The sequence below is a fragment of the Tupaia chinensis genome, unplaced genomic scaffold (genome assembly GCF_000334495.1).
Source record: "Tupaia chinensis unplaced genomic scaffold, TupChi_1.0 Scaffold000063_1, whole genome shotgun sequence".
Taxonomy (NCBI): Eukaryota; Metazoa; Chordata; class Mammalia; order Scandentia; family Tupaiidae; genus Tupaia; species Tupaia belangeri.
The window spans coordinates 8,602,282-8,628,271 of record NW_006159521.1 but is presented as its reverse complement, the minus strand read 5'-3'; the positions used below and the strand labels follow the sequence as shown (position 1 = coordinate 8,628,271).

The 25,990-nt window shown below is 41.5% G+C and overlaps 1 protein-coding gene across 2 annotated transcripts in view; it reads right to left on the bottom strand.

Moving 5' to 3' along the window:
* The window catches only part of ALDH1A2 (aldehyde dehydrogenase 1 family member A2), a 138,455-nt gene that overhangs the window by 4,262 nt on the left and 108,203 nt on the right, over positions 1-25,990 (bottom strand). For both annotated transcript variants that reach the window (XM_027765996.1, XM_014581871.2), the window contains exons 8-12: positions 13,565-13,667; positions 11,724-11,908; positions 10,177-10,341; positions 9,313-9,470; positions 8,902-8,976 (exon numbers count right to left, since the gene is read on the bottom strand). In XM_027765996.1, coding sequence (XP_027621797.1) covers positions 8,902-8,976; positions 9,313-9,470; positions 10,177-10,341; positions 11,724-11,908; positions 13,565-13,667 — 686 coding nt within the window. The remainder of the gene's footprint in view (positions 1-8,901; positions 8,977-9,312; positions 9,471-10,176; positions 10,342-11,723; positions 11,909-13,564; positions 13,668-25,990) is intronic.

The window sequence follows — 25,990 nt, the reverse complement described above, 5'->3', positions numbered from 1 at the left end:
GCCCTGGGCCAGACCCCTGGGCTGAGCCTGGTAGCAGCCTGGCCCTGCCACGTTCTCCCCACAGGCAACACCACATCTTCAGTACTTTGGAGTGCTTTCCCCTCAAAACCTGACTCCTGCCCCTGGACACCTTGGGATGTCTGTTCTAATCTCTCGCGTAGAGATGCAATCTACTTTAACTGACAGGAAATGTGGTGATCTCAGGCCGGGCTTGGCATTCTAGATTCCTTTCATTGTTTCTTAGCTTAGTAAGTACTAAGGAATGCCTAAAGACCTACTGTGGAAAAGCAGAAATCATATGCAATGCCTTATAAACATAATTTGGAATAAATACTATCCACAGCCCCACCAAGACAGGGCAGATTTAGGAAATAAAAAAAAAAATGACTAAAAAAAACAAACAAACAAAAAAAAAAAAAGAAGTGCTACCCAGCTTTTCCTCCAATATTCTCCTCTGACTGCTCCCCCTGGGATCTTGGTCATTACCATTCATTCATTCAACAAACACTTGTTAAGCTGTTACTATAGGGCAGCACTGAGCTTGGAGTAAGCCAAACAGCATAATTGGTCCCAGCCTCCCAGGAGCTTGCAGATGGCTGGGCCTGAGGGCGGGTGGGAGTGGACCACCTGCCTGGGTGATGGGTGACGGGATGTAGCCCTTCCTTGCGTGGGGAGTGGATCTGCTCCAGGGCCAAAGCCTGCTGCCTGCAGTGCTTGTTTCCTTCCACCTTGTCCTCCATTCCCTTGCCTTCACCTCTAAAGATAAAATTTTGCCCCTTTTTTCTAATTCATTGTAAAATCAAGTATGTTTTCCCCTTTAAAATAACAAAACTTCTCTTCCCCCTAACCTTTTAAAGCCACTCTTCAGTGAGGCTTTCCCTGACAGCCTGGGGAGAAGGAGCCCCCTTCATACCTGGACCAAGGCACTCACACATTGGGGGGCATGAAAGAGGGGGGGCTGAGCCTCTGTCTCCCCAACTGAGCTGCATCTTACTAATGGCTTTCTGCCTTCTGCCAAACATGGTGTAGAGCTCACAGTATCAGGCACACGGGCGGCACTCAAAACCTGTGGAAGGGAGGGGGGAATCTGCCTAGTCCCTTCTTTCCAGTTCTACCCTGTCACCATGACAAAAATGAAAGAACACCTAGAGATGTATATGAATATCAAATAAGAATGCCGGGGGTCAGCAGATGGCGTAGAGGTTACATTGCTGGACTCCCATATGGCTGATTGCAGTTCGAGTCCCAGACCCAGTGGCTTAAAACTCATGCTGGGTACATGTGCGATCGTGCCTAAGATCCCAGGAAAGAATGGAGGAGAAGGGATTGCAGCGTGGCTATCCTCTCAGGGAGAGAGGGTGATTGCTCACTTTCCCTCTGTCTCTCTCTCTGGCGAGCTCACTCACCCTAAGGCAAAAACCTCTAAAAATATATATATATAAATAAGAAATGTTGCCTTGGGACCATGAAGCGGCATGGTGGTTATGGTTCTGGACTCCAACATGGCCAACCAAAGATGCAATATCAGTCAGTCTGGGGTTCAGGTCCTGGACCTGGCAGCTTGCTTTTTCACTTTCCCTCTCTCTGTCTCTTTCTGGTGAGTGCAAGTGTCCTATAGCAAAACAATTTAAAAAAATAAAACAATAATGGTAAATAAAATTAAATAAATAATTCTAAAGAAAAAAAGAAAGGCTGTCTTTTAAAAATGCTCAGTTTCAAAAGGTACAGAGTTGCTTCTTTAGTAACTTCACAGGCGAGACCTGCTATAATGATTGATTCCTGATTCCGATTCCTTTCAGGAATCCTATGGCTCCACGCATGGCCCCACTGCTTCACCAGCAGTTCCTCTTGGGCACCACGGTCGCTGGAGTTGACAGCACCGCCGCCCGGGACGTCAGAGGCCTGCTCGTCCCCGTGTCTGCACAGGTCGTCCCACTTAGAGGAATGGGCAGAGAAAACTGGGATTGCCCCATGGCTATACAGCTCCCTCGTTAACTCCATCCAGGCTCGGAGTCTCTTTATTAACAGCTCAGCTCTGGCTCTTTCTGGACGTTTTCCTGCCCTTGGGCAATTTGGGATGTGTCTCTTCATCACGGACATCATGTGCCTCCTATTTGAAGCGCGGTTACTCCCTTCTCGTTTCCTGGCTTGTGCACGCACTTGGGGCAGACCCTGAACCACACTTTCCTCCCACTCCGATCTCTAACTAGGTTGTGAGGGATGTAAGGAAGTACATGGAGTCTGAAGTCTCAAGGTAGAGGTGCTTTCGAAAGTGACCGTTGCATCTTAGTCTTTGGGTGTTTGATGCCATGGAAACCCCCCCTGGGCTGAAGATAATCCTCCCTGAGCCCCAGGGCAACCATCTACACAGCCTGCTCTGGGGCAGAGTAGAGGACTGACTGCCACCTAAAATAGGGCTGGCAGTCCATGGGCCTGGGACAACAAGGAAAGCCAGGGAGAGGCCTCAGAGCAGGGCAACTGAGGTGCCATAGGGCAAGGAAGTACCCGAGAGCTGGGCTCAGCAGACTGGAGTGACAACTTGGCTCTGCCGTTTGCTGCACAGGACTCCCGGAGAATCACCCCAGCTCCTAGTGCCCATTCATTTCTTTAACAGCAGTTCCTAATCTTAGCCACACAAGTACCATGGAGAAGCCTGCTTAAAGCCAGAGACTCATGGGGGACCAGCAGATGGCGTAATGGTTATTTGGCTGGATTCCCACATGGCCGACCATCGTTTGAGTCCCGGACCTGGTGGCTTGAAACTCACACTAGGCACATGTGTGTGTGTGCCCAAAATCCCAAGAGGACAACACAGGAGAAGGGATTGTGGCATGGCCATCCCCCTGGGGAGGGTGATTTATTGGTTTCTGTATCTGTCTGTCTCTGTCTCTTCGGTGAGAGTAGGCACCCTATTGCAAAAATCTCTCTCAAAACAAACAAACAAAAAACTAGAGATTCATGACACACACAAACACACCCCTCCCAAAGATGCAGTGTCAGTCAGTCTGGGGTTGGGGCACCCAGGAGACCGATACACGTGGTTGTTCAGCCCACACGTTGAGAAATGCTGGCGTTTACACTCCTCAGCACTTTCATGATCGCAGTCCAGGGTCTTTCTCTCAAATCGATTACTCCAGTAAAATTATGCGGTGCATCCAGCCCACAATCAACAAGGAAGCGCCGCACAAAAGGCAGAGTCTGGTATGGACGTGCCCAGGCTCTCTGTGTGGTCATCAGGCACACTGCGTGGCCTGGCTTCTGGCATCTTGGCAGACGAGTTCTACTCCCCAAGACAGCCTGCCTCGGCATACCTAGAACTAAGCTGTTGGCAGGTTAAACTTTGGTGGCTCCCAGCAACTGTTTTAGGAGTCCTCAGACTCACTCATATAATAAGTAGATTTCTATTTATTTCTATATATTTTTCTGCCCGTTTATTTGGTCAGCAGCAGCCTCTCTGAGTAAGGTCCCCAGACCACCTGTATCAGAATCACTCCAGAAACTTGTTAAAAATGCTGATCCTGGGCTCTCGCCCAGATCTACTAAGTCAGAATCTCTGAGTGCACCGCCAGATAGGCATGCTTGACTGCACCATCGCCAGGCTGTGGGAGGCTCATTTCTGTGTTCATGCGCGCACATATGCTCACACCACCTGAGAAGCTTTGGGAGACAGTATCCTGACAGTGCTTCTATCTTTGAAGCCTACGTCCTTAGGTTTTCAGATGCTGAGGTTCACAGATTTCCTTCCACTCATTTTCTGACCCATAGTTTATAGCTTGTGCTTCACCCCTGTCTCTGGGGGGAATGTGTATAAGGAAGGAGAAGGAAAGAACGACAGAACGGATGGATTTGCTGGGCTGGCAAATCTGAGGCAGCTCAGCTCAGGTCTCTGCCCCTGGGAACTACAGGGCAGCCCATCACACAACCTGTAGAGGGCAGTGGGGGAGGGGAGGACGGGGACAGGAGGGGGAAGGGGAGAGGAGGGGGAGAGGAGGGGGACTCCTTCTTGGAATTCCTTTCTGGAAGTGTGACTTCCCTGCCCTGCTCCTCTTGGGAGTGGGTAGGCAGTGCTAGGGGGCAAAGCCAGGGGATAAGCAAGTCTGCCCAGAGGGAGATTAAGTGGAATTTCTGGGGATTTATCAAATGAGGAGGAAGAGTGGGGGCCCAGGACAGCAGGTTCTTCTATTCGAAGTATTTCCTACCACTCTAGTTCATTTAAGGAAAACATGTTTGGGGATAAGTAGAAACAAAAAACCATGTGGCTTTATTTTTTTTTAATAAAAAGAACTGAATAATTTAGATAAGATCTCATCAAAGAGCACCATCCCCTGATTATTCTTTTCTTTCTTTCTTTGAGGGAGATTTTTGTTATAGGGCATGTGTGCTCACCAAAGAGACAGAGAGAGACAGAAAGCAAAAAATCACCTCCTGGTGGGGATGGCCACACAGCAACCCTTTCTCCTCCATTCTCTCAGGGACTTGGGGCATGCATGCACATATGCCTGGTGTGAGTTTTAAGCCACCAGGTCTGGGAATTGAACCACAGTTGACTACATGGGAGTCCAGCAACATTATGTCATCTGCTAGTCCCACCCCCTGATTATTTTGAATCTTCCCAACTGTATTGGGAAGAGTAGAGAGAAGCTATTCTTTGGTCTCTCAGGCCTCTGTTACGTGTGGTTCTGATGCAGCCAGACTGTCTCCTGGGCTAGCTTTCTATGCAAAGGGAACATTTCTGATAGAAATAGACCAGATCTGGAGAATATCACCAACCTGATCCTGGCATGAGGCCTGCCCTCAATGAGGGACCAGGGCTGGCCTGAGATTAAGCTCCACCCAGCAGTGATGATTTATTACTAGTATACTTTATGCTGGTGATTCACTCTGGAGTGATCTATAACAAAACAGTCACTGCAAACAGCGTTCCCAGAGTCAGTGACTGGCATCTCAGGGACACAGACAGAGAGGACAGAGCACAGACAGATAGGAAATGAAATAACAAGTGGAATGCATCTTGAAGAGTGGAAGCAGAGAGTGAAAACTATGTGCAAGCAAAGAAGAGCTACCTAGAGTCCATGAAGACTTTATGAACACTGAGAAACGCTAATAACTGTACAAACAGCATCTGAATTGGATATGAATTCTGGCTGTTATTCAGTGAGGGAACAGGGGGCCAGAAGCAAAGGTTCAGGCGAGAGTATCTTCTCCCTGGCATTGCCAGAGACAGAATATAAGCTGGTGATAATAGCTGGCATTAAGGAAAAGTTCTGCCATACTTCCAAAGTCACTGGTTGGTTAAGAAGGAGGATCCTCTATGTAATATGCATTCACTTGAACAGTAATGATGACAGCAGCTAACGTTTTCGGAAGGCTTGCCAGACAATGTGCTGGATGTTTTCATACTAGTCCCAACACTTAATCCTCATGGTAACCCTGAGGTAGGCCTATAATTATTCCTAATGCATAGATAAGGAAATTGAAGCTTAGTTACATTAAGTAATTTGTCTGTGGTTGCACAGGCAATAAGGGGTAGAGGCAGGATTCAAATCCGAGTAGTTTGATTCTAGAAACTGCTTTTAGCCTCAAAGCTATCCCTACTTTAGAGTTTCATTGTGGGAGACTAGAAATTGCCAGCTAAACTATCTGCAGTACACAGATCCTCTGCTCTAATCCTATGAATTCACTAGACTTTCCTCCCAATCGCCATACTTCTCCAACAATGCCTTTACTCATTTTTTGTCTCATTGCTACTTTTCATTGCCCACCAAACTGGTGGGAAAAATACCTTTCTCCATTTACCCAAGTGTTCCTCCCTTGGAAAGGCCAATCAAATTCCTGTACCAGATCATACCTAAAGGCTTCCCAGGCTTCTCCAACTCACAGTAATTACCTCTATCCCTGTGAATGCCTCTATCACATTACGACCTTTTCTGGAATTGTTTGAAGTTCTTTCAATGTTATACATTTCATTTATTCAACGACATGCTAAGTGTTCTAATGACTTTTATCTTCACCTGCAGACCAAACTCAACGTCCTGTATCTGGTTCATGCTCTGTTCTTGTCAGTAGATTGATTGTGAACTAAGCATTTGCTCAGAAAAGTATTCATTCAGCAATAGCAGAGAATGGAAATGGAACATGCTTCTTCTCTGAATACAGGATTTATAAAATACGGATCATCTCCTTTCAAAGTGAGGAAAGTGAGTTTTCTCTGGATTAGGGTGGGGCTTGAATCAGCTCAGAAAGACTAGTTACCATTCATCCACTGAATACCATTAAAAAAAATCCATATATATATTGAAGTTTAGTGAGTTTTCTCTGGATTAGGGTGGGGCTTAAATCAGCTCAGAAAACCTAGTTATCATTCATCCTCTGAATACCATTCAAAAAAATCCATATATATATTCAAGTCTGCAAATAAAATCCCTCTTGAGTCTAATTTCTCTCTGAAATAGTCCTATTTCTCTAGGTCCTTATCATCTCAGGAGGACTCTGTCTCTTATCCTGTCCATGAGGAGCCCATGTACTTGGCCCTCACACTTCCTTGGTAAGATACCATGGTAGTTAAGTGCATTTGGAGCCATTGAGACCTAGGTTCAAATCTCAGATTGGCCATTCATTGGCCAGCAACTTGGGCAAACTACTTAACTACTCTAACCCCTAGGTCATTTTTTGGACCCTATGTAATGTGAAGATAAGTCAATCTATCCCATAGATTTACTGTGCCAAATGAGACAACATTAAGAAAGAAGTCAGCATAAAGCCAGATAATTAGAAAGCATTTAGTTAATGACAACTGCTATGTCTGTTTTCCTGTGTTATTAACTCAATATGGTAGTATTAAGAGGCACTTTGGAAAGTGATTAAGGCAAGAAGGTTCCACCCTCAAAAACTGGAGTAGTGCCATTACTAAAGAGGCTCAAGTGAGCTCCCTTGTCCCTGTATCACGTGAGAGCACAGAAGACACCAGCTACGAGGCACAGGCCCTCACCAGACACCAAATCAGCCAACGCCTGAATCTTAGATTTCTCAGACTCCAGATTTGTGGACATTAAAGTTCTAATGTTTAGGGGACCAGCAGGTGGCATGATGATTAAGGTGTTGGACATTCTCACATGGTCAGCCCTGGTTGGAGTCCCGAACCTGGTGGCTTGCTTTCTCACTTTCCCTCCCTCTCTCTCTCTATGTATTTTTCTGGTCAAATTAAAATAAATAAATTAATTAAATTAAATAAATAACTTTTTTTAAAAAAAAGTTCTATTTTATATAAATTACCCAATCTAAGGTATTTTGTTTTAGTAACCCAAACAGACTAAGACAACAATTATTGTTATTGCAAAATCCTTCTAACAGGTCTTCTTCTAGTCTTTGCTAAGACATCCTCCATATGCCAGGAATCTTGGTTTCAAAAACTCTGGTATATCCTCTACAAAAAGGGAATTTCCTTTAAAGCTCTTTGAGATGTTACTTAAACCAACCTTTCCACTTGTATCTTTAACAAGTCCCCTCCACAGATCCTATGCCCTAGCCTTCCAGTCTCAAGTTCAAAAAACCTACAGGGGTGGAGCAGGTAACGTAAGTGAGTGAACTGGATGGATGTGAAATAAATGGCAACCAACGTCAGTCCCAGAAGAATAGCAGTGGTGGGAAATGTGCCAAAAGGCAGTTCTCACTGCTCGGGCGATTTCGCTATGGGGAAATGAAATTAAGTAAGAAAGCTAGATTTTATGTAAAGCCTCTTCATTGTCTAATGTCAGTTAAAAATTTTCCAATGTTATTAAGACAAAACAAAGTATTTATGAAGCCATATTTGTCCCTAAGGTATTTGGTGACCTTCGTTTTAAGCACACCGAACTCCTGTTCTCTGGGTGTTCTTTATTTTTGTGCCTTCATGCTTTTTTTTTTTTTTTTTTTGAGGAGCGTTTGGCTTTCAAGTTCAAAAAACCTACAGGGGTGGAGCAGGTAACGTAAGTGAGTGAACTGGATGGATGTGAAATAAATGGCAACCAACGTCAGTCCCAGAAGAATAGCAGTGGTGGGAAATGTGCCAAAAGGCAGTTCTCACTGCTCGGGCGATTTCGCTATGGGGAAATGAAATTAAGTAAGAAAGCTAGATTTTATGTAAAGCCTCTTCATTGTCTAATGTCAGTTAAAAATTTTCCAATGTTATTAAGACAAAACAAAGTATTTATGAAGCCATATTTGTCCCTAAGGTATTTGGTGACCTTCGTTTTAAGCACACCGAACTCCTGTTCTCTGGGTGTTCTTTATTTTTGTGCCTTCATGCTTTTTTTTTTTTTTTTTGGAGAGCTTTTTGCTATAGGGCGTGTGTGCTCGCCAGACAGAGAGAGATAGAGAGACAGAAAGCGAGAAATCACCCCCAGGGGGGATGGCCACGCCGCAATCCCTTCTCCTCCATTCTCCTCTCGGGATCTTGGGCACGCGCGCACACGCTCCCGGCGTGAGTTTTAAGCCACCGGGTCCGGGACGCGAACCGCAGTCTACTACGTAGGAGTCCAGCGACATAGCCATTATGCTAACTGCTGGTCCCGCCTTCATGCTTTTTTACTGTCATCCCCTCAGCCTGGAATGCCTGCTTCTAAAAAACTGAAATGTTATTTATTCTGGAAAAATTAATTTCTCCTCTGAATACACAAGATATTTGACTTCTATAATAGCCCTTATCATGGAATTAGTGGTACATTAAATTTTATATGTTCCCACTTAGGGAACTATTTCTTACTCATCTTTGTAACAAGTAGTTCTTAGGTTGTAGTATGTGCTCAACAGAAAGTTTGTTTAATGAGTGAGAGGGTGTACCAGAATTAAACTATTTTGTGAGCTGTCGTCTGTGCTGGTATTTGTGATCCTTCTTCTTCTGCAGGTATCAGCTTTGACACTTACATTTCTCTCCCATTTCCAGACATCTTGAATCCACCAAAAGGGCTCTGAGCATTTAATGCATTGTAACAATTGATCCTGAAAGAAGATGGAAAAAAAAAGTATTGTGGGTTAGTATGGATTCTGCTTACACCAAAGTAATCCAACTGACATAATATTTATTTAAAAAAAATTCATTTTTATCTCCCTTTTTCCCCCATATGAAAAATGTATAATTCAAAATTTATTTAAGATTTCCCAATATAGCCAGTAAGGAGTGTATCCTTCTTAGGGTACAGTCTGGTTGCCTCTGTTTTCTCCATCCTTTCAGAGGATATTTGCTTATTTCACCCTGGCTCTTGACAACCATAAGACCACTTTACCACCAATAAAATTCATCATGACCAGAACAACAAAAACCCACTCTTATCTTACCAAACAGTCCCAGCTTGCATTGCAGAAGACACTGTGAGGGCCTTGTTGATGTCATTAGTAAAGACAGCTGCTACGAGTCCAAAGTCTGAGTTATTGGCTCTTTCGATAACTTCATCCATTGTCTTAAACCTCAGAATTTCCTGAACGGGGCCAAAGATCTGCAACAAAATACTCTGACTCAACATGGTTGCTTGGCCATTCCTTTACCTGCTTTCCACACTTCAGAGAAAGTTTACTCTGCCTTGATGATTTAAATGGTACTCAAGTTCCACACCACAAAACTATGAAATATCCAAAACTTTCCCAGAATGAGATTATCTAAGAGTCTAACTTTAGATCTTAGGTCTCACTCTCACTCTCCCAACTGCCTTGGCATCATCTGATCTTACTGTGTGTACTAGGGGTGTGACCTTCAGGTACAGAGGAAGTGGCCATCTCCATGACCTCCCAACACTGCTCCAGAGCTGAGAACGACTGCTCTGCATTTCTGGCTGGCCCACTCCTGGCCCTCTCCTGCACAGACACAAGGATGCTTGGATGTCCTCCCTTTCCCAATGGACAGCCTAGTGACCCATATTTGGCCAGTGTATTACTGAGGTCAGTGACCAGCAATTATGACTGTTTTGTCAGTTGATAATAATCACAGTCAGGTAGCATGTCACCTGACTTCTCTCTATCCACCTTGATTGTCCTCTAGTTTAACTTTTTTCTTGAACATGGGATTTTTATAGCCTTATTTAGTGCTATTGCAAAATGAATATACATATCATGCAAAGGGCTAAAACTCTGATACTGTCTACTAGAAATGCTCTAGAACTATCCCAAGAAGTATGTAACTTTTGTTAAGAATATCATATTTGATACCTCCTCCTTGGCAATCCGCATGTCATCAGTGACGTTGGAAAATACCGTGGGCTCAATGAAAAATCCCTTCCGGCCCAGTCCTTTGCCTCCACACTCCAGCTTGGCCCCCTCAGCCACACCACTCTGGATGAGTTCTAGGATCTTGTTGTACTGTTTCTTATCAATCTACAGGAGAAATGATCTAATGACTCCAAGTAAACCTTCTATGAAAAAGGAAGAAAACAAGCATGCTCTCAAGAATTTTTTTTTTTTGGGGGGTTTCATTATATCCTGTCAAATAATGTGAAACTGCTGTTATTTACCATTTTGGCTTACCAAAAATGGCAATTTTGTATGGTTCCACCCAATATATTGAGGATGCCAATAAATGTACTGCTCTGATAGAATTGCCTAACCAGAAGTACCAGCTGAAGATTTGGAAAATGTTTCAAAATGATGGAGACACTGGCTAATTTATGATTCATTGTTTATATGAGGAAAAAATTGACTGCTGTAACCAAATGAATAATTTGGCATGTTGTACTGATATTAAAAAGACAAAAATAATAGACAAATTTACACGCAGCCTCTTTAGCTAGTGCTACACACCATATCTTATTGGGTTTTATTTTTAAAGGGATTTCTATTATACCTTTGGAGGAAAAGATTGAGAGTGAAAAGTGAAGGCTAGCTCGTTACTTCAAAAAATAAGGCCAGTCTTGTCCCCCCAAAACTAACACGATTATTATTCAACTGTAATAGTAAATAATATAAAAACCTACATTCACTCAAGTATAAATTGCTCAGCTAGAACAACGGTCTTCTCTTGAATGGTTCCCAAACTGAGGAGATGAAAACTAGGAAACCCTATGTTCTAGTGACCCAGATGAGGGCTGGTCTAGATATCCCTTTGTGAGTCAATAGATTAAAACCAGAATTCCACTTGGAAATATGCCTGGAGAGCTGAGGGGTGTAGCCTGACTGCTCAGGAGGGATGTTTATGGCCTTCACCACCCTCATAGTGTGTGAAGTATTCAGATCACCATACAGCACAGGGGAGTCAGCCAGCCCTTCATTTCCTACATGTCTACAGGCTACAGGTGGTCTCTCCAGACTAGGTCAGGTAGGCAGAGAGAATCCTTGGCAGCTGGTAAAGGAATAAATGGCTCTGAACAGGAATGACACCCACCCTCCTTGATCATGGCATCTTGTAGGGATGTCCTGAAGTTCAGTGGTTAGGACTGGCAGTGGGTTCCAGTGTCAAAATCCATCTTGTCATGTCCAGGGCTTTCTTTAGAGCTGAGAGGCTCCAACTTACTCCCAAACTTCAAAATATCCTTAAGGCAACCCTCATCCCATGTTTTTCAGAAGTAACATTTGGAAAGGGGAAGAGAAACACAAGAAATAAGCATTCTCACTGGCTACCTTTCCACCCGTGAAGACAAGGTGGAAGAGTAAGGCAGCAGTGGAAAAAGGAAGATGTTGCTTTGTTGGTTCCCACCACAGCATCTAGGTCCTATGCTAGCCCAGGAATGAGTAAACCAAGGGAATATTCAAGATTTTCCTACCTGGGGACCTTGCTCTGTGGTGGGGTCAAAGGGACTCCCCACTATGCGCCTCTTGGCCCGTTCCACACTTCTTCTCACAAACTCTTCGTAGATGGACTCCTCCACAAAGATACGAGAGCCTGCGGTACAGCACTGGCCTTGGTTGAAGAACACCCCTTGGTGTGCCTGCTCCACAGCATAGTCCACTGCAAGAAGAAACAGCCATGTTTCCAACACTGCTCTGCCTATGGAGGGGACTGTCTGTGAAGCCACCTCCCTCCCCACTTCAAAGCTCCAGCTGTAATGTTGTGTTCACCATAGATTATGTGAATAGCCCAGGAGGGAAAACACAACTTAGTTCTACTTTTAGCTAGACCTTGACACTACTTGCTATGTGAACTTGAACTTCAGTTCTTTGAGTCTCTTTCTTATTCTGTGAAAACAGAGGGATTGGGTCACATCATCTATAACAGGAGTCTTAACCCCCAACATGCAAAGAAGCACTAGGGAGATAATATAAAGGTATAATCTTCCAGGTGGAAAAGTAATGTGACAGAGCAACTAAGAAGGGAAACCACTGCATTTGGCTGGTGCCATGCATGAACAGAAGCCCAGCGATGCCAGATCTTTCCAATTTTAATAAAAACCATAAACCAGCATTTTAAATGTGCAGTTTTTGCTTTTTAAGCATGGTATAATGTCTAGAAAGGCATGCAACCTTATATTCTGCATCTGGCCCACAGAATGCTAATTTACAACCACTAACCTATAGGACCTGCCAGATGTATCTTTCATTAGTATTTTAGTAATTAAACTGCAACAGCAATGAATCTTCTTTGAAGACATTAATTTCCTATATATTGACATGGAGTTGTATAACAGCAGATGACAGCTCTTTAATGTTCATCTCTTACATGTTCTACTTCAAGATAATATTAGTATATCTGACAAATGTTAGCTGCTTAATGACTAAATGGATTGAGCCATCAATATCATGCCTATGGAGTGTCTACTCAAGAAGAATAGGTACAAAAACTGTGATCCCCTTGACAATTCATATAAGGTTACAGCAGAACTCTAAAAATTCCGCACTGAGGCTGAAATTCAAGCCATCTGCTTTCTGGTTTCTCATCTGTCCAGTGATGAAGGTGGGGAAGCAGCTCTGCCTGACAGGATGTGAAGAAGAAAAAGAATGACTAAATGATATTTTGGAATTCATTCCCTGGAGAGCTTTTCAAAACAGAAAGACCACACCTGTGCAGAAGGGACTAAGTGCCATTCTTCCTAGAGACATGGCGTTTCCTAGGTTCTTGCTCTAAGTCCCTGTACAGTCCTATTGAAAGGGATAATCACCTCAATGTAGGGCTATTCCTACAGAACCAACTCAAGTGTGTTATCTTAACTGAAAGTCATGGGAGCAGCAGAACAGGGTTGGGATAACTAAATAGAAGGCAGTGTGGAATTGAGAGAATGCTGGTAGGGCTAGTGAAGTAGGATTTATTTTCCAGTCACAGGCACAGGTGACAACTTTTGTATTTCTTAAATCAAGATAGAGACCATGCTTCAGGTATCTGGAGGTACAGACCATTGCTCTTTCCACTATACACACTGACCAAACATTTACCTCTTCTACCCTATTCTACACTATCAGAGTCAAATGGCTCGTGAGTCACTGGAAAATAAACTCTGTTAAACTGACAATTGATAAGTACTCTTCCCCTGACAGTAAACTATAAGGACACCTTCTTGACTGTCCTTTGCTTTAAAGGTCCTTTTTCAGTGCTCTATTAAAAGTGGAGATACCAAAGAGAGTCTTGAAGGGTAGTGTGCTTGGACTTGCATGAGATCTGTGGTTGACTTACAATCTGCATCTGCAAAAATAATATTAGGACTTTTCCCTCCAAGTTCCAGAGTTACTCTCTTCAAATTACTTCTTCCAGCTGCTTCTTGGATAAGCTTTCCAACCTGAAAGGAAATAGAGAGAGGTTTTACACATCTTGCAGCTGAGACTGCTAGTCCCCAGTTTTGGGCAACAAGGGGACATGGCAGTCATTGATCCTAAAAGACAAACCAATCCACTAATTATACAGGGACAGCTCTTGTGGTCAACTTGGGTAGACAAGATGTAAGTCAACTGGGATGCAGTTTAATGTCCGTGCAGAAGTGACTATAAGATTGCTTCGGCTTCATGATGGAACAAGCAGGAAGAGGGAGTTAAATCTGGAATCTTAATCACTGAAAGATTTCTCTAAAGACAACCGGCAAGAAAAATGTGACTAGAGATTTCCATCACTGCACTGGTTTTGTTTGTTTGTTTGTTTGAAATACCTTTAGACCTCCAGAAAAAAGTTAACTGGCTCTACTTAAACGACATGCAGAGAGTAAAACAAATTGTTCATGTATCTTTAAAAATGCTAGTTCTGATTTTTATCACATAGTTCAAAGAAACTACCAATATTATACTTTTACCTCTACCTAGGGCTATAGTAAAAGGACGGCAGATAGCTGAGGATCTGTTTCTACTTACAAGATATTGTAAATATCTCTTTACCTAGAATCCAAGCAAATAAGAGGCTGAGTTTACTGAAAATAGTTGTCTTTGAGTAGACTCACATATGTGATAAAATTGTGTCAAAATGGAAAAGAGGTTCACCTTGAACCCTTCTTCAAGGAAGAAGTGGGTGCCTCAGGATTCAGGAGAGAGTTCGCAGCTGTCAGGTCCTTCATGCTCTGCCTCAGCTGGAGAGAGCTCCCTGGCCCAAAGGTACCTCCTCTCCCCTGGATGGCTCATATCCACATACTGATGGTTGGTCCAGCCTGCCACAAGACAGCTTTCTCATGCACCACGTGACCGGTCTGCATGCTGTTCAGCTTCTTCCTGCACTCACTCCCTTTCAGAAACAATCCTTAATAAATAACCTGCATCTCATCAGCTGCTTCAGAGAATCCGACCTATAACAATGCACTGCTCTACCAGGAAGCGGGGTCACTATATGGAAGATGTCAAGCTACCATATAGCCTACATAGGCAATTTGGCCTTGTTGAGATGAAAAATGCTACTTATGCCTGAAATTCTACTGAAAATCAGATATTTAAAAAGCCTACAGAAGAGAAATGTTCTATTTATGTTTGACTCCTCAAGCTTCTTATCAAGATCCTCCAGTAGGACTAATACTTCTCAGGAACGGAGGGTCAGACGTGGTGAAGAGAAAAGGCTCTGGGGCCAGACTACCCAGATTTTCTACTGGCGCTATTGCTTACCAACAGGTGGACCTTAGGAAATTAATTTATCTAAACCTTGGTTCCCTCCTCTGTAAATGGGGATAACAATAGCATGTAGCTCAGAAAATAGGTAATCTGAAGATTAATTTAATGTATGTGACACTTAAAGCCCATCCTGGCACACTGTTAGTGCCCATACACGCTAACCATGAGCCCACGAGAGGAGCTTGGAGTCCCTCTCCTTCCACCTTCACTAGTGGAAAACAGAGGCGATTGTAAGGAGAGGTTCTGCCAGGCTTTCCCAAGTAGTTCTTTTCCAGGTCTCCCAAACCATCTACGCATAATAATTGCTCTAGGAAGACATCGGGGAAACTCTCTGACTCCTTCCAGTCTCCAGTATTACTCATCAACTGAATTAAATGCTTTTGTGTTTTCATTATAACTCTGCCTCACTATAAAACATTTTAGGAAAAAGACCCTCATTCCAAGTAAAGCTAACCTTAGGAGAAAAAAAATGATGCTTTTGAAAGAGGTAGGATTTGAGTTTAATGTTTTGCAGAAAAACGTTATTTACCAAGGTGTTAGGAAGTGCTGACATCTGGTCATAGAGAGTAATGGGCAGACCTCCCACCTGACTTTCTTTCCTTGCCTTTGCTAGCTCCTATCTCTGCTAACTCCAGGTAAACTTAAGGAAGACTTGGATTTACTAAAGGCCCCATTTCAGGCAAACATGCTCTCTCTCCTCTGAGGAGAAAACACAGAATACAAAAAAAAAAAGGAGAATCTGGTCATCTCTGGAAAGAGAATGACTCTACCTGGGAGCTAATACCCATAGTAAGTGTGGAAACTCACACCTAAGAGCAATTTAGAAAACAGCAACCCCTCGACTTCATGCCAACACACAGGAGAGTCTCTGAGAATGCTACCACTTGTGATTGCTGCTCTTCTGAGAAATTTCAGGGCCCTGTGCTCTGAAATTCTCCGCTCTGGGGAATTCATATCAATGGAAGTGGACAAGTCCAGGACAATAAACAGATATGTGCTTTCTCAAAAACTATAGTCACTGGAATTGGTTTCTTGGGACTTTGGGATGAACTTGCACCCCTCCCACCCCATCTGGACACCCGTTCAAGTGAAGGGTCTTGCTGGATGTCAGGCTGTCTACGGCGATAGGGCTTAATAGGCCGGGACCCATGGCTCATCCGCTTCCCGCTCACCTTTGAACTCTAAGGTTTGTTTCTTGGAACTTTGAGACAAACTTGCACCCCTTCCTGCCTCATCCAGACACCTGTTCAAGTCTTGCTGGACTTCAGGATGCCTGTGGCTACAGGGCTTAATAGCTGGGACCTGTGGCTCATTCCCTCCCCCACTTGCCTTTGAACTCTCAGGACATCGGTGTTGCCAGGTGCCTGGTGCCACAAGATCTCTTCTTTGTTACTGAGCTGAAACTCAGCAGTTCAGTTTCAGGTGCACCTGTTCTTTAGAAACAGGGAGGACTTTGGGTCACCCAGGACCAGTGACAACAGCGCAGGGTGCTGATGAGCAACAAGGAGGCAGAGCAGAAGAGAGATTGCCAATTTCCACTCCTGCATACCTTGGAGCTACTTTGAATAATTTAGGAAGGAACCTATAGATCACCAGATGATTAGGGACAATAGCAGAAGCACAAGAAATGTGAGCAACTAACAAAATGTCTCTCCTTCAAGGGAAAGCATCAATTCTGCAACACCCACAGACAACACAATAAAAGTAATAGAAATGTCAAATAAATAATTCAGAATATTTGTAGTGACCAAACCAAATGAAATGCAAGAAAAGAGACAACGAGCTCCAGGAGATGAGGAAATCCTTTCATGATTTGAAAGAAGAAATAGACACCATAAAAAATAATCAAATGGAACAGTTAGAGATGAAGAATGTGATACAGGAAATTAAAATCTTCCTTCAAAGTACTGAAAGTAGAGTAGATTACACAGAAGATTGAATCTTGAATGTAGAAGATAAAACCTCACCTATAAAAAAATATTAAAAGGAAAGAAAACAACCAAAAAAATTGAAGATAATATATGAGAAATACTAGATACCATCATATGCCCAAACATCTGGATAATTGGTATCCCAGAAGAGGAAGAAAATAATAATGGCATTGATCATTTATTCTATAAAATCCTGGAAGAAAATATTCCAAACCTACAGAAGCATTCAAATATCCAGACCCAAGAAATACATAGGACCCCAAATAGAACCACCCCAAGAAGATCCTCTCCAATGCACATCATAGCCAGATTGGCCAAAACGAGAGACAAAGACAAGATACTAAAATTGGCAAGAGGGAAACGTCAAGTTACTTACAAAGGTTATCCTATCAAGTTAACATGGACCTCTAATCAGAAACAATGCAGGCAGGAAATAATGGGGAAACAGAGTCAAAGAATTAAATGAAAGGCAATTACAAACAAGAATACTATACTCGGCAAGATTATCCTTCATATGGGAAAAAAGATAAAAACATTCTCGGGTAAACAAAACTTGAAAGAATTTACCAACTCCAGACCAGCTCTTTAAGTATTTCTGAAGGAAGTACTTACTATTCCAGGAAAACTAAAAAGTCAGATGGAAGGATATAAGAGAACCAAAAACAATCAAGAAAATGGCTCACTTCATGATAGAAACCTGTCTGGAAATATCGATAACAACATTGAACGTTAATGGATTAAACTCTCCAATGAAGAGACACAGACTGGCTGAATAGATTAAAAAACAAAACAGAACAGAACAAAACAAAACAAAACCACACAACAGAAACCCTCTATCTGTTGCCTACAAGAAATGTACCTTATGGATGAAGACATACATAGACTAAAATTGAAGGGCTAGAAAAAGATATTCCATGCAAATGGAAATCAAAAAAGGGCTAGAGTTGTGATACTAATTTGAGACAAAATAGGCTTCAAGACGAAGACTGTAAGAAGAGGCAAAGAAGAACATTATATAGTAGTAAATGGGCTAATTAACCAAGAAGATATTATGCTTATAAATTTCTATGTACCTGACTCAGGAGCACCTAAATATGTGAAGGAAAGACCGATGAAGCTAAAAGGAGAGATAGGGTGCAACACTATAATTGTTAGGGGTTTCAACACCCCACCATCTCCTTTAGACAGCTCTTCTAGACAAAAAACTAAGCAGAGAGAAATAGGACCTAAATGATACTATAAATTAAATGGGCTTGACAAATATCTATAGAACTTTCCACCCTAAGACCACAAAATATACCTTTTTCTCACCCCCCACATGGAAGCTTTTCAAAGATTGACTGTATGATAGAACACAAATCAAGCCTTTACAGATTCAAAGGCATAGAAACTGTACCCAGCATCTTCTCTGACCATGATGGAATTAAACTCAAGATTAATTTCAAGAAACAACCCTGAAAACACACGAAAACATGGAAACTGAACAACCTAGTTCTGAATAATTTCTTGACTACCAAAGAAATTAAGTCTGAAATTAAAAACTTATGGAAACAAATGATGAGTACACAAGTTACCATAATTTATGGGGCATTGTACCCAGCATCTTCTCTGACCATGATGGAATTAAACTCAAGATTAATTTCAAGAAACAACCCTGAAAACACACGAAAACATGGAAACTGAACAACCTAGTTCTGAATAATTTCTTGACTACCAAAGAAATTAAGTCTGAAATTAAAAACTTATGGAAACAAATGATGAGTACACAAGTTACCATAATTTATGGGGCATAGCAAAAGCAGTCACAAGAGGGAAATTCATAGCAATTAATGCTCATAAGAAAAAGATGGAAAGGTGGCAAATAGATAACCTAACATCATGCCTCAGGTAATTGGAAAAACAACAGCAACAACAACAACAACAAATGCCAGGTGAAAAGAAATCATAAAGGTTCGAGCATAAATAAATAAAATAGAAAATAAATGAATTATACGGAAAATAAATAAAAACAAAAGCTGGTTCCTTGAAAAGATTAACAAGATCGACACACCATTAGCTAGACTGATAAAGAAGAAAGAAAGAAACCAGATAAATCAACTGCATAATGAAACAGGCAGTATTACAACAGACACAATAGAAATGTAAAACATCATTAGAGAATACTATGAGTGACTATATGCTAACAAACAAGAGAACATGGAAGAGATGGACAAACTCCTGGATGCCTGTAATCTACCAGGATAGAATCAAGAGGACATAGAAAACCTGAATAGACCCATAACAAGCAAAGAGATTGGATCAGTAATAGATAACCTCTCAACAAAGAAAAGCCCAGGTCCTGATCGCTTCACTTCTGAATTCTACAAAACTTTTAAGGAAGAGTTAATCTCCATTTTACTAAAATTATTTCTAAAGATCCAAAAGGAAGGAAACCTCCCAAATTCATATTATAAAGCTTCCATCATCCTCATTCCCAAAACAGAAAAAGACATGACAAAAAAAGAAAAACTACTAGACTAGTTTCTCTGATGAATATAGATGCAAAAATTCTCAACAAGATACTTGCAAATCATATTCAGCAACATATAAAAAAGATTATTCGTCATGACCAGGTAGGCTTTAATCCAGAGATGCAAGGGTGGGTCAACATATGCAAGACCATTAATAGAATGCACCATATTAATGGAAAGAAAGATAAAAGCCACATGATCATTTCAATTGATGCAGAGAAAGCATTTGATAAAATACAGCATCTCTTCCTGATAAAGACTCTAAGAAAGATTGGTATATAAGGGTCATTTCTCAACACAATAAAAACCATACATGAAAAACCTATAGAGATCAACAGTTAGTGTATGGCTATGTCGCTGGACTCCCACGTAGTCGACCACGGTTCGCGTCCTGGACCCGGATACTTAAAACTCACGCCAGGCGCGTGTGCGTGCATGCCCAAGATCCTGAGAGGAGAATGGAGGAGAAGGGATTGTGGCGTGGTCATCCCCCATGGGGGATGATTTCTCGCTTTCTGTCTCTCTGTCTCTCTCTGTCTGTCTGGTGAGCGCACATGCCCTATAGCAAAAACCTCTCAAAGAAAAAATTTTAAAAAAATTAAAAAAAAAAAACCTATAGCTAACATTATACTGAATAGGGAAAAGCTAAAAGGTTTTCAACTAAAAACTGGTACCAGACAAGGAAGCCCACTTTCTCCATTGCTTTTTAATATAGTGCTGGAAGTCTTAGCCAATGCATCAAGAAAAAGAATAATATAAAAGGCAAAGAAGAGTTGAAAATATCTTTATTTGCAGATGACATGATAGTATACTTAGAAGACCCAAAGGTTTCCATGAAACAATTTCTTGAAGTAATAAATGAATACAGTAAAGTGGCAGAATACAAAATCAACATCCAAAAATCTATAGCATTTCTATATATGAACAACAAATTGAATGAAGTAGAGCTGAAGAAAGAAATCCCTTTTAATATAGCCACAAAATGTATAAGATACCTAGGGATATACCTAACTAAGGAAATCAGAAATTTACAAAGAAAACTATGAAAATCTTTAAAAATATATTGAGGGACCAGCAGTTGGCTACATTGCTGGACTCCCATGTAGTCAACCATGGTTTGAGTCCAGACCCGGTGACTCAAACTCATGCTGGGTGTGTGTGCATGCGTGTCCAAGACCCCGAGAGGAGAATGAAGGAGAAGAGATTGTGGTGTGGCAATCCCCTCTGTGGGGATGATTTTTGCTTGCTTGCTTGCTTTCTTTCTTTCTTTCTTTCTTTCTTTCTTTCTTTCTTTCTTTCTCTCTCTGTCTTTCTGGCAAGCACATGCACCCTATAGCAAAAAACTCTCAAAAAATAATAAAAATAAAAAGATATTGAAAACGACACAAAATAGTGGAAGGACATCTCATGTTCTTGGATTGAAAGAATTAACATAAACAAAATGGCCATTCTACCCAAATTAATCTACATATTTAATGCAATTCCAATCAAAATACCAGAGACATTCTTCACAGATCTAGAAAAGACAATCATAGAATTTGTCTGGAATCATAAAAGACCTCGTATTGCAAAAGCAATCCTCTACAAGAAAAGTGGAGTGGGTGGCATATCACTTCCTGATCCCAAAATATACTATAAAACTGTGATAATCAAAACAGTACAGTATTGGCACAGAAACAGATAGGTGAGCCAATGGAATAGAATAAAGAACCCAGAAATAAGCCTTGAAGCTTACAGCCAACTGATTTTTGACAAAGGATACCAGTCAATCCAGTGGGAAAAGGAAAACCTCTTTAGCAATGGTGCTGGAAAAACTGGATATCCACCTGCAGAAAAATGAAACTTAATCTCTATCTTTCACCATTAACAAAAAATTAACTCAAAATGGATCAAAGATCTGAACCTAAGACTTCAAACTATAAAGCTACTGGTGGAAAACACTGGAGAAACTGCGAGACATTGAGGAAGGCAACGACTTCTTAAATAAGACTCCCAAAGCACAGACAATAATCCCTAAAATAGACAAGTGGGACTATATCAGATTAAGAAGTTTGTGCACAGCAAAGGACAAAGTAATTAGTGTGAATCAACAACCCTCAGAATGGGAGAATACTTTTGTAAAATATGCCTCAGATAAGGGACTGATTACCAGAATACACAGGGAACTCAAGCGGCTTACCCGAAAAAAATTATTAACCCAATTAAAAGATGGGAAAATTAGCTAAACAAAAGTCTGTCTATGAAAGACCTATGAACAGCCAAAAAGCATATGAGGAAATGCTCAACATCCCACATCATAAGGGAGATGCAGATTAAAATCATGATGAGACACCACCTAACCCTGCCAGAAAGGCAAAGATTAAAAATACAAAAAGTAGCGGGAACCAGCAGTTAGCGTAATGGCTATGTTGCTGGACTCCCATGTAGTCGACCGCGGTTCGCGTCCCGGACCCAGTGGCTTAAAACTCACGTCGGGCGCGTGTGCGTGCGTGCCCAAGATCCCGAAAGGAGAATGGAGGAGAAGGGATTGCGGCGTGACCATCCCCCCTAGGGGGTGATTTCTCGCTTTCTGTCTCTATGTCTCTGTCTGTCTGGCAAGCGCACGCACCCTATAGCGAAAAACTCCAAAAAAAAAAAATAATACAAAAAGTAGTAAGTGTTGGTGGAGTTGTGGTGACAAGGCAATTCTACACTGTTGGTGGGAATGTATACTGGTCTAGCACTGTAGAAAACAATATGGAGGTTCCTCAAAGATCTACAAATAGAGCTACAATTTGATCCAGCAAATGATGGGAGAATGCTCAGTTAGAAAAGCGCTTATACATCAATGCTTATTGCAGCCTTAATCACGATTGCTAAGATGTGGAATCAACCCAAATGTCCACGGATGAATGGATTGAAAAAGTGTGGCTCATACACTCTATGGAATACTATTAAGCCATTAAAACAAACAAACAAACAAACAAACAAAAAACCAAGACATTGGCATTTAATAGAAAGTGGTTGAATATGGAAGATTGATTGCTGAGTGATGTAAGCCAGGCTATGAAAGAAAGATATTGTATGTATCCACTTAATATTTACTGACTATCCATACTCTATGGTAGAGATTAAAATATTGGAAGGCATAAAAGCAGTGAAAATAGTTGTGGATGTTGAAGACAGTGCGGACTGAGGGGAAGAAAAGGGAAGAATATAGAGAAGAGTATAGAGAGGCATGACATTTGTGGGACACAGAAATGGTTTATTACCTGTTAACGGTAACATGAATAGTCTCAACTGGACTGGCCTAAGAAGTATTTCATGTTTGGTAAATTCTCTTTACAAGCCACATGATATATTGTGATTGAATGTTTAAAAAATTATAATGAGAATAAATAATAATAATCTGGAAAAAACGATGTGGATATGAATGTCTGTCTTGACTGATATGCACGGTGATCATGCTGGAGAGAGAAATGTTATTCACTGTAAACATATATGTGATTAAATGTAATGTAAGAAAATAATAAAAAAGAAAAAATAATAATCACTGGAATTAATGAACAGATTACTCATTTTGTTAAAAAACAACCATAGGCTGGCCCACAGTGCAGTGGTTAAACACTGTGTAGAGGGAGCCAGATCCCATATGGCAACTTGAAAATCATGCCAGGTGCATGTGTGTCCAGGATCCTGATGGAATAGCAAAATGGAAGAAAAAGGGGCTGTGGCATGATCAGGCCCCACTAAGGATATCTCTCTCTCCTCCCTCCCTACATGTTTTTCTCTGGTACATGCATTCTCTCTGGTTTAAGATAAATAAATAAACAAAAAAGAAGTTTCCTATTGAAAATAATGTATATTTTAATATTCTTGATTTGATTGTCAAGATTGTCAAGTTCTCCATGCATACTTTGAAAAACTGTATTGCATGCAATAAAGTTGCGCAATAATTGCATGTAAATAGAAGTCATACAACTAAAATTTCTTCCATAAAAAAATAAAAATCTCTTAACATGTACTGAGTTGATCTGTCAGACATTTATGTGCATAAACTCATTTACACTTCTCTAGATCCCCACAAAGAAGGTATGATGTCATTTAAAAGATGAGCAAATTTAAAAGTTGGAAGTTAATGAACATTTCCAGGTTACCCATCTGGTGAATGGCAGAATCTGTTGGACACTGAGGGATCTTCAAAAAGTTTATAAAAAATGTATATTATGAAAAAAATTATGCCTGAATTTTCAACTTTTTTGCACCAAAATACATTTATACTATAACTCTGCCTTTCCATGGACTGTTTGAATGTAGGCTGATACTAGGGCCCAAGCCCAGAATCATTCTCTCTCTTTCTCTTCCTTCTTCCCAGCAATCTGTCCTTCTGCCTTCCTCTCTATTGACTGAGCATTGACTGTGTGCCACAAGTCACCGAAACCTTATCCTTGCACTCCACACTGATTTCAGAGTGAGCAGGAATATCACCTCTGTAGGCACAAAGAAAGCCCACAAGTCAGCAGTTATAAAACCTAAATTCTGACTTAGATTGACATTTAAGAAATGAGCAAGAAGGGTTTTACACGTAGTAAAATGCTGAATAAGTACTGGGGTCAGTAGAGAAAATGCTGGTCTGGCTGGCCTTGCAAATCTGTTAAGCCCTGCTCCCTGACATTCAGCAGATCATTCTATGGTTGATACTTTTTTTCCCCACTATGAATGCCATCCAGTGATTATTTTCATGGCTACAGTAACTACACAAAAGTCTTGCTCAGTCTATGGCCCTTAGAGAAAGAATACCTAAGAATAATGTTTCCTGTGTCACTGCTTTGCCAGCCTTTCCTTAGAAACCAAATTTGTGCTAAACACTACAAGGACAATCTCAGATAAATAATGCCTTTCCTCTTCATTGTTGGAAGAAGATCAAGCTGCAGCTCAGCCTTAAGAAAGAACTGGATGTGTTGGGGAGAGCCATTTCCATCTGGAGTGGCCTCTGGACAGGACACTTGTGAAAAACCCTACTTCTCACCAGTCTCCTTCATTCCACACATATGCATAATTCTCCTTCCATGTGCCGAGTGCAATGTTAGGCACAGTCCGTTCCTGACAAGGAACTCATAACTGAAAGGACTTCCATGTAAATCAGCAGGTGTTCAATAAGTATGGCTTTGCGGTTTGCTTAGAAAAAAAAAAATCTGCGTCGAATTTAATATTAGATCTGAACAAATTAAATTATACTTTTGCAGTAATCTGTTAAACTCAGAGTCAGACCATTCTGGTCCTTACCCAAAGAACTGGGCTAAGATGCAAAAACTTTCATTATTATAGCATTGGGCATTATGTGCCTTCCCATGAGACAGGTTCCAGGTGAACTCTCTTTGGAGAATATATTACTAAACATAAATTCTCTCTGTGAATGTAGAGAAGTTAGTGACCCTAAATGGGAAGCACTCCTCGTTCTTATTAGCAGGAGGGGAAAAGAAGCAACAGAAAGGAGAATGTATCTAACTCCAAAGATGGATATTCTTAATAGAGAAAAAATAATGTGTTTAAAAACAGAGTTTACTGAGAGCTGGCTCAATGTCTGCCACAAAATACAGTTGATCCTGTGCAAACCAAGCTCCACTATTACACAAATCCCATGCAAAGTTTCCCCAAATGAAAATCTCATCTGTGGGATTACAAAATCTGAGAAAAACTGAATTACAAACAGACGTGAAACAAGGGCCTGAGATCCACCCACTCTTGGATGGAAATTGTAGGTAACGTTCTTCCAGACCTGTGCTGCCCTGGTTACATCCAAACCCTTCCTACCTGACCAGAAAGTGGGAGTTCACGCTGATATAAAGGACCACAGGTCTTCTGAGTGGTTAAAAGTCAAGTTGACAGGGACACATTTCATGAAAGCACGCCCTATTCTGATGAAAATGGTAATGTGTATGACAAAACAGATAAAAGATGAAACAGAAAGACCCTGTATATGATGTGACTATAGATCAAACAGGATAAAGGCAGAGGGATCAGATTTTGAGATCCTCATCATCATTAATTTTTTCCCAATTAGAAAAGATTTCATAATGTTTCATGCTATACTTCTTGCTTTGACATCCTGGCTAATCACTATCCTACTCAGGCTTGCAGTCTACAGACAGCCCACAGGGTCAGAAGACTTAGCTGCTACAGCCGAAGCTGGGCTTCTCAGACCTCCAATTTGAGAAAGCCACTTCATCTTCCCTGGCTTTCAGTTTCTTTATCTGCAGGCCAAGCAGCAATCTATCCCTCAGTATTCTGGTTAATTAGAGAAATGTAAAAAGACAGCTGAGATCCCTAGAGCCCCTGCTCACCCTGAGTCTCTGCAGTTTTGTTTCCCAGGCCTTAGGCGGCTTTTCACACGAGTGCTGCAGCTGCATGAGTGATAGGAAGGCCTGCTCTTTGTTCAGTTTCCCGCACACGGCTTGTTACGAAAGAGTAAGTGATAGCGTTCCTATCATGCGGTTTCTTAATTTTGCAATCCCTGCAGAGCCTCTCAGCTGTATCTGTGCACCCCGAACAGGCAAGGGCTCCCCCACACATAATGGAACTGGGCTAATTCTCAGCAGG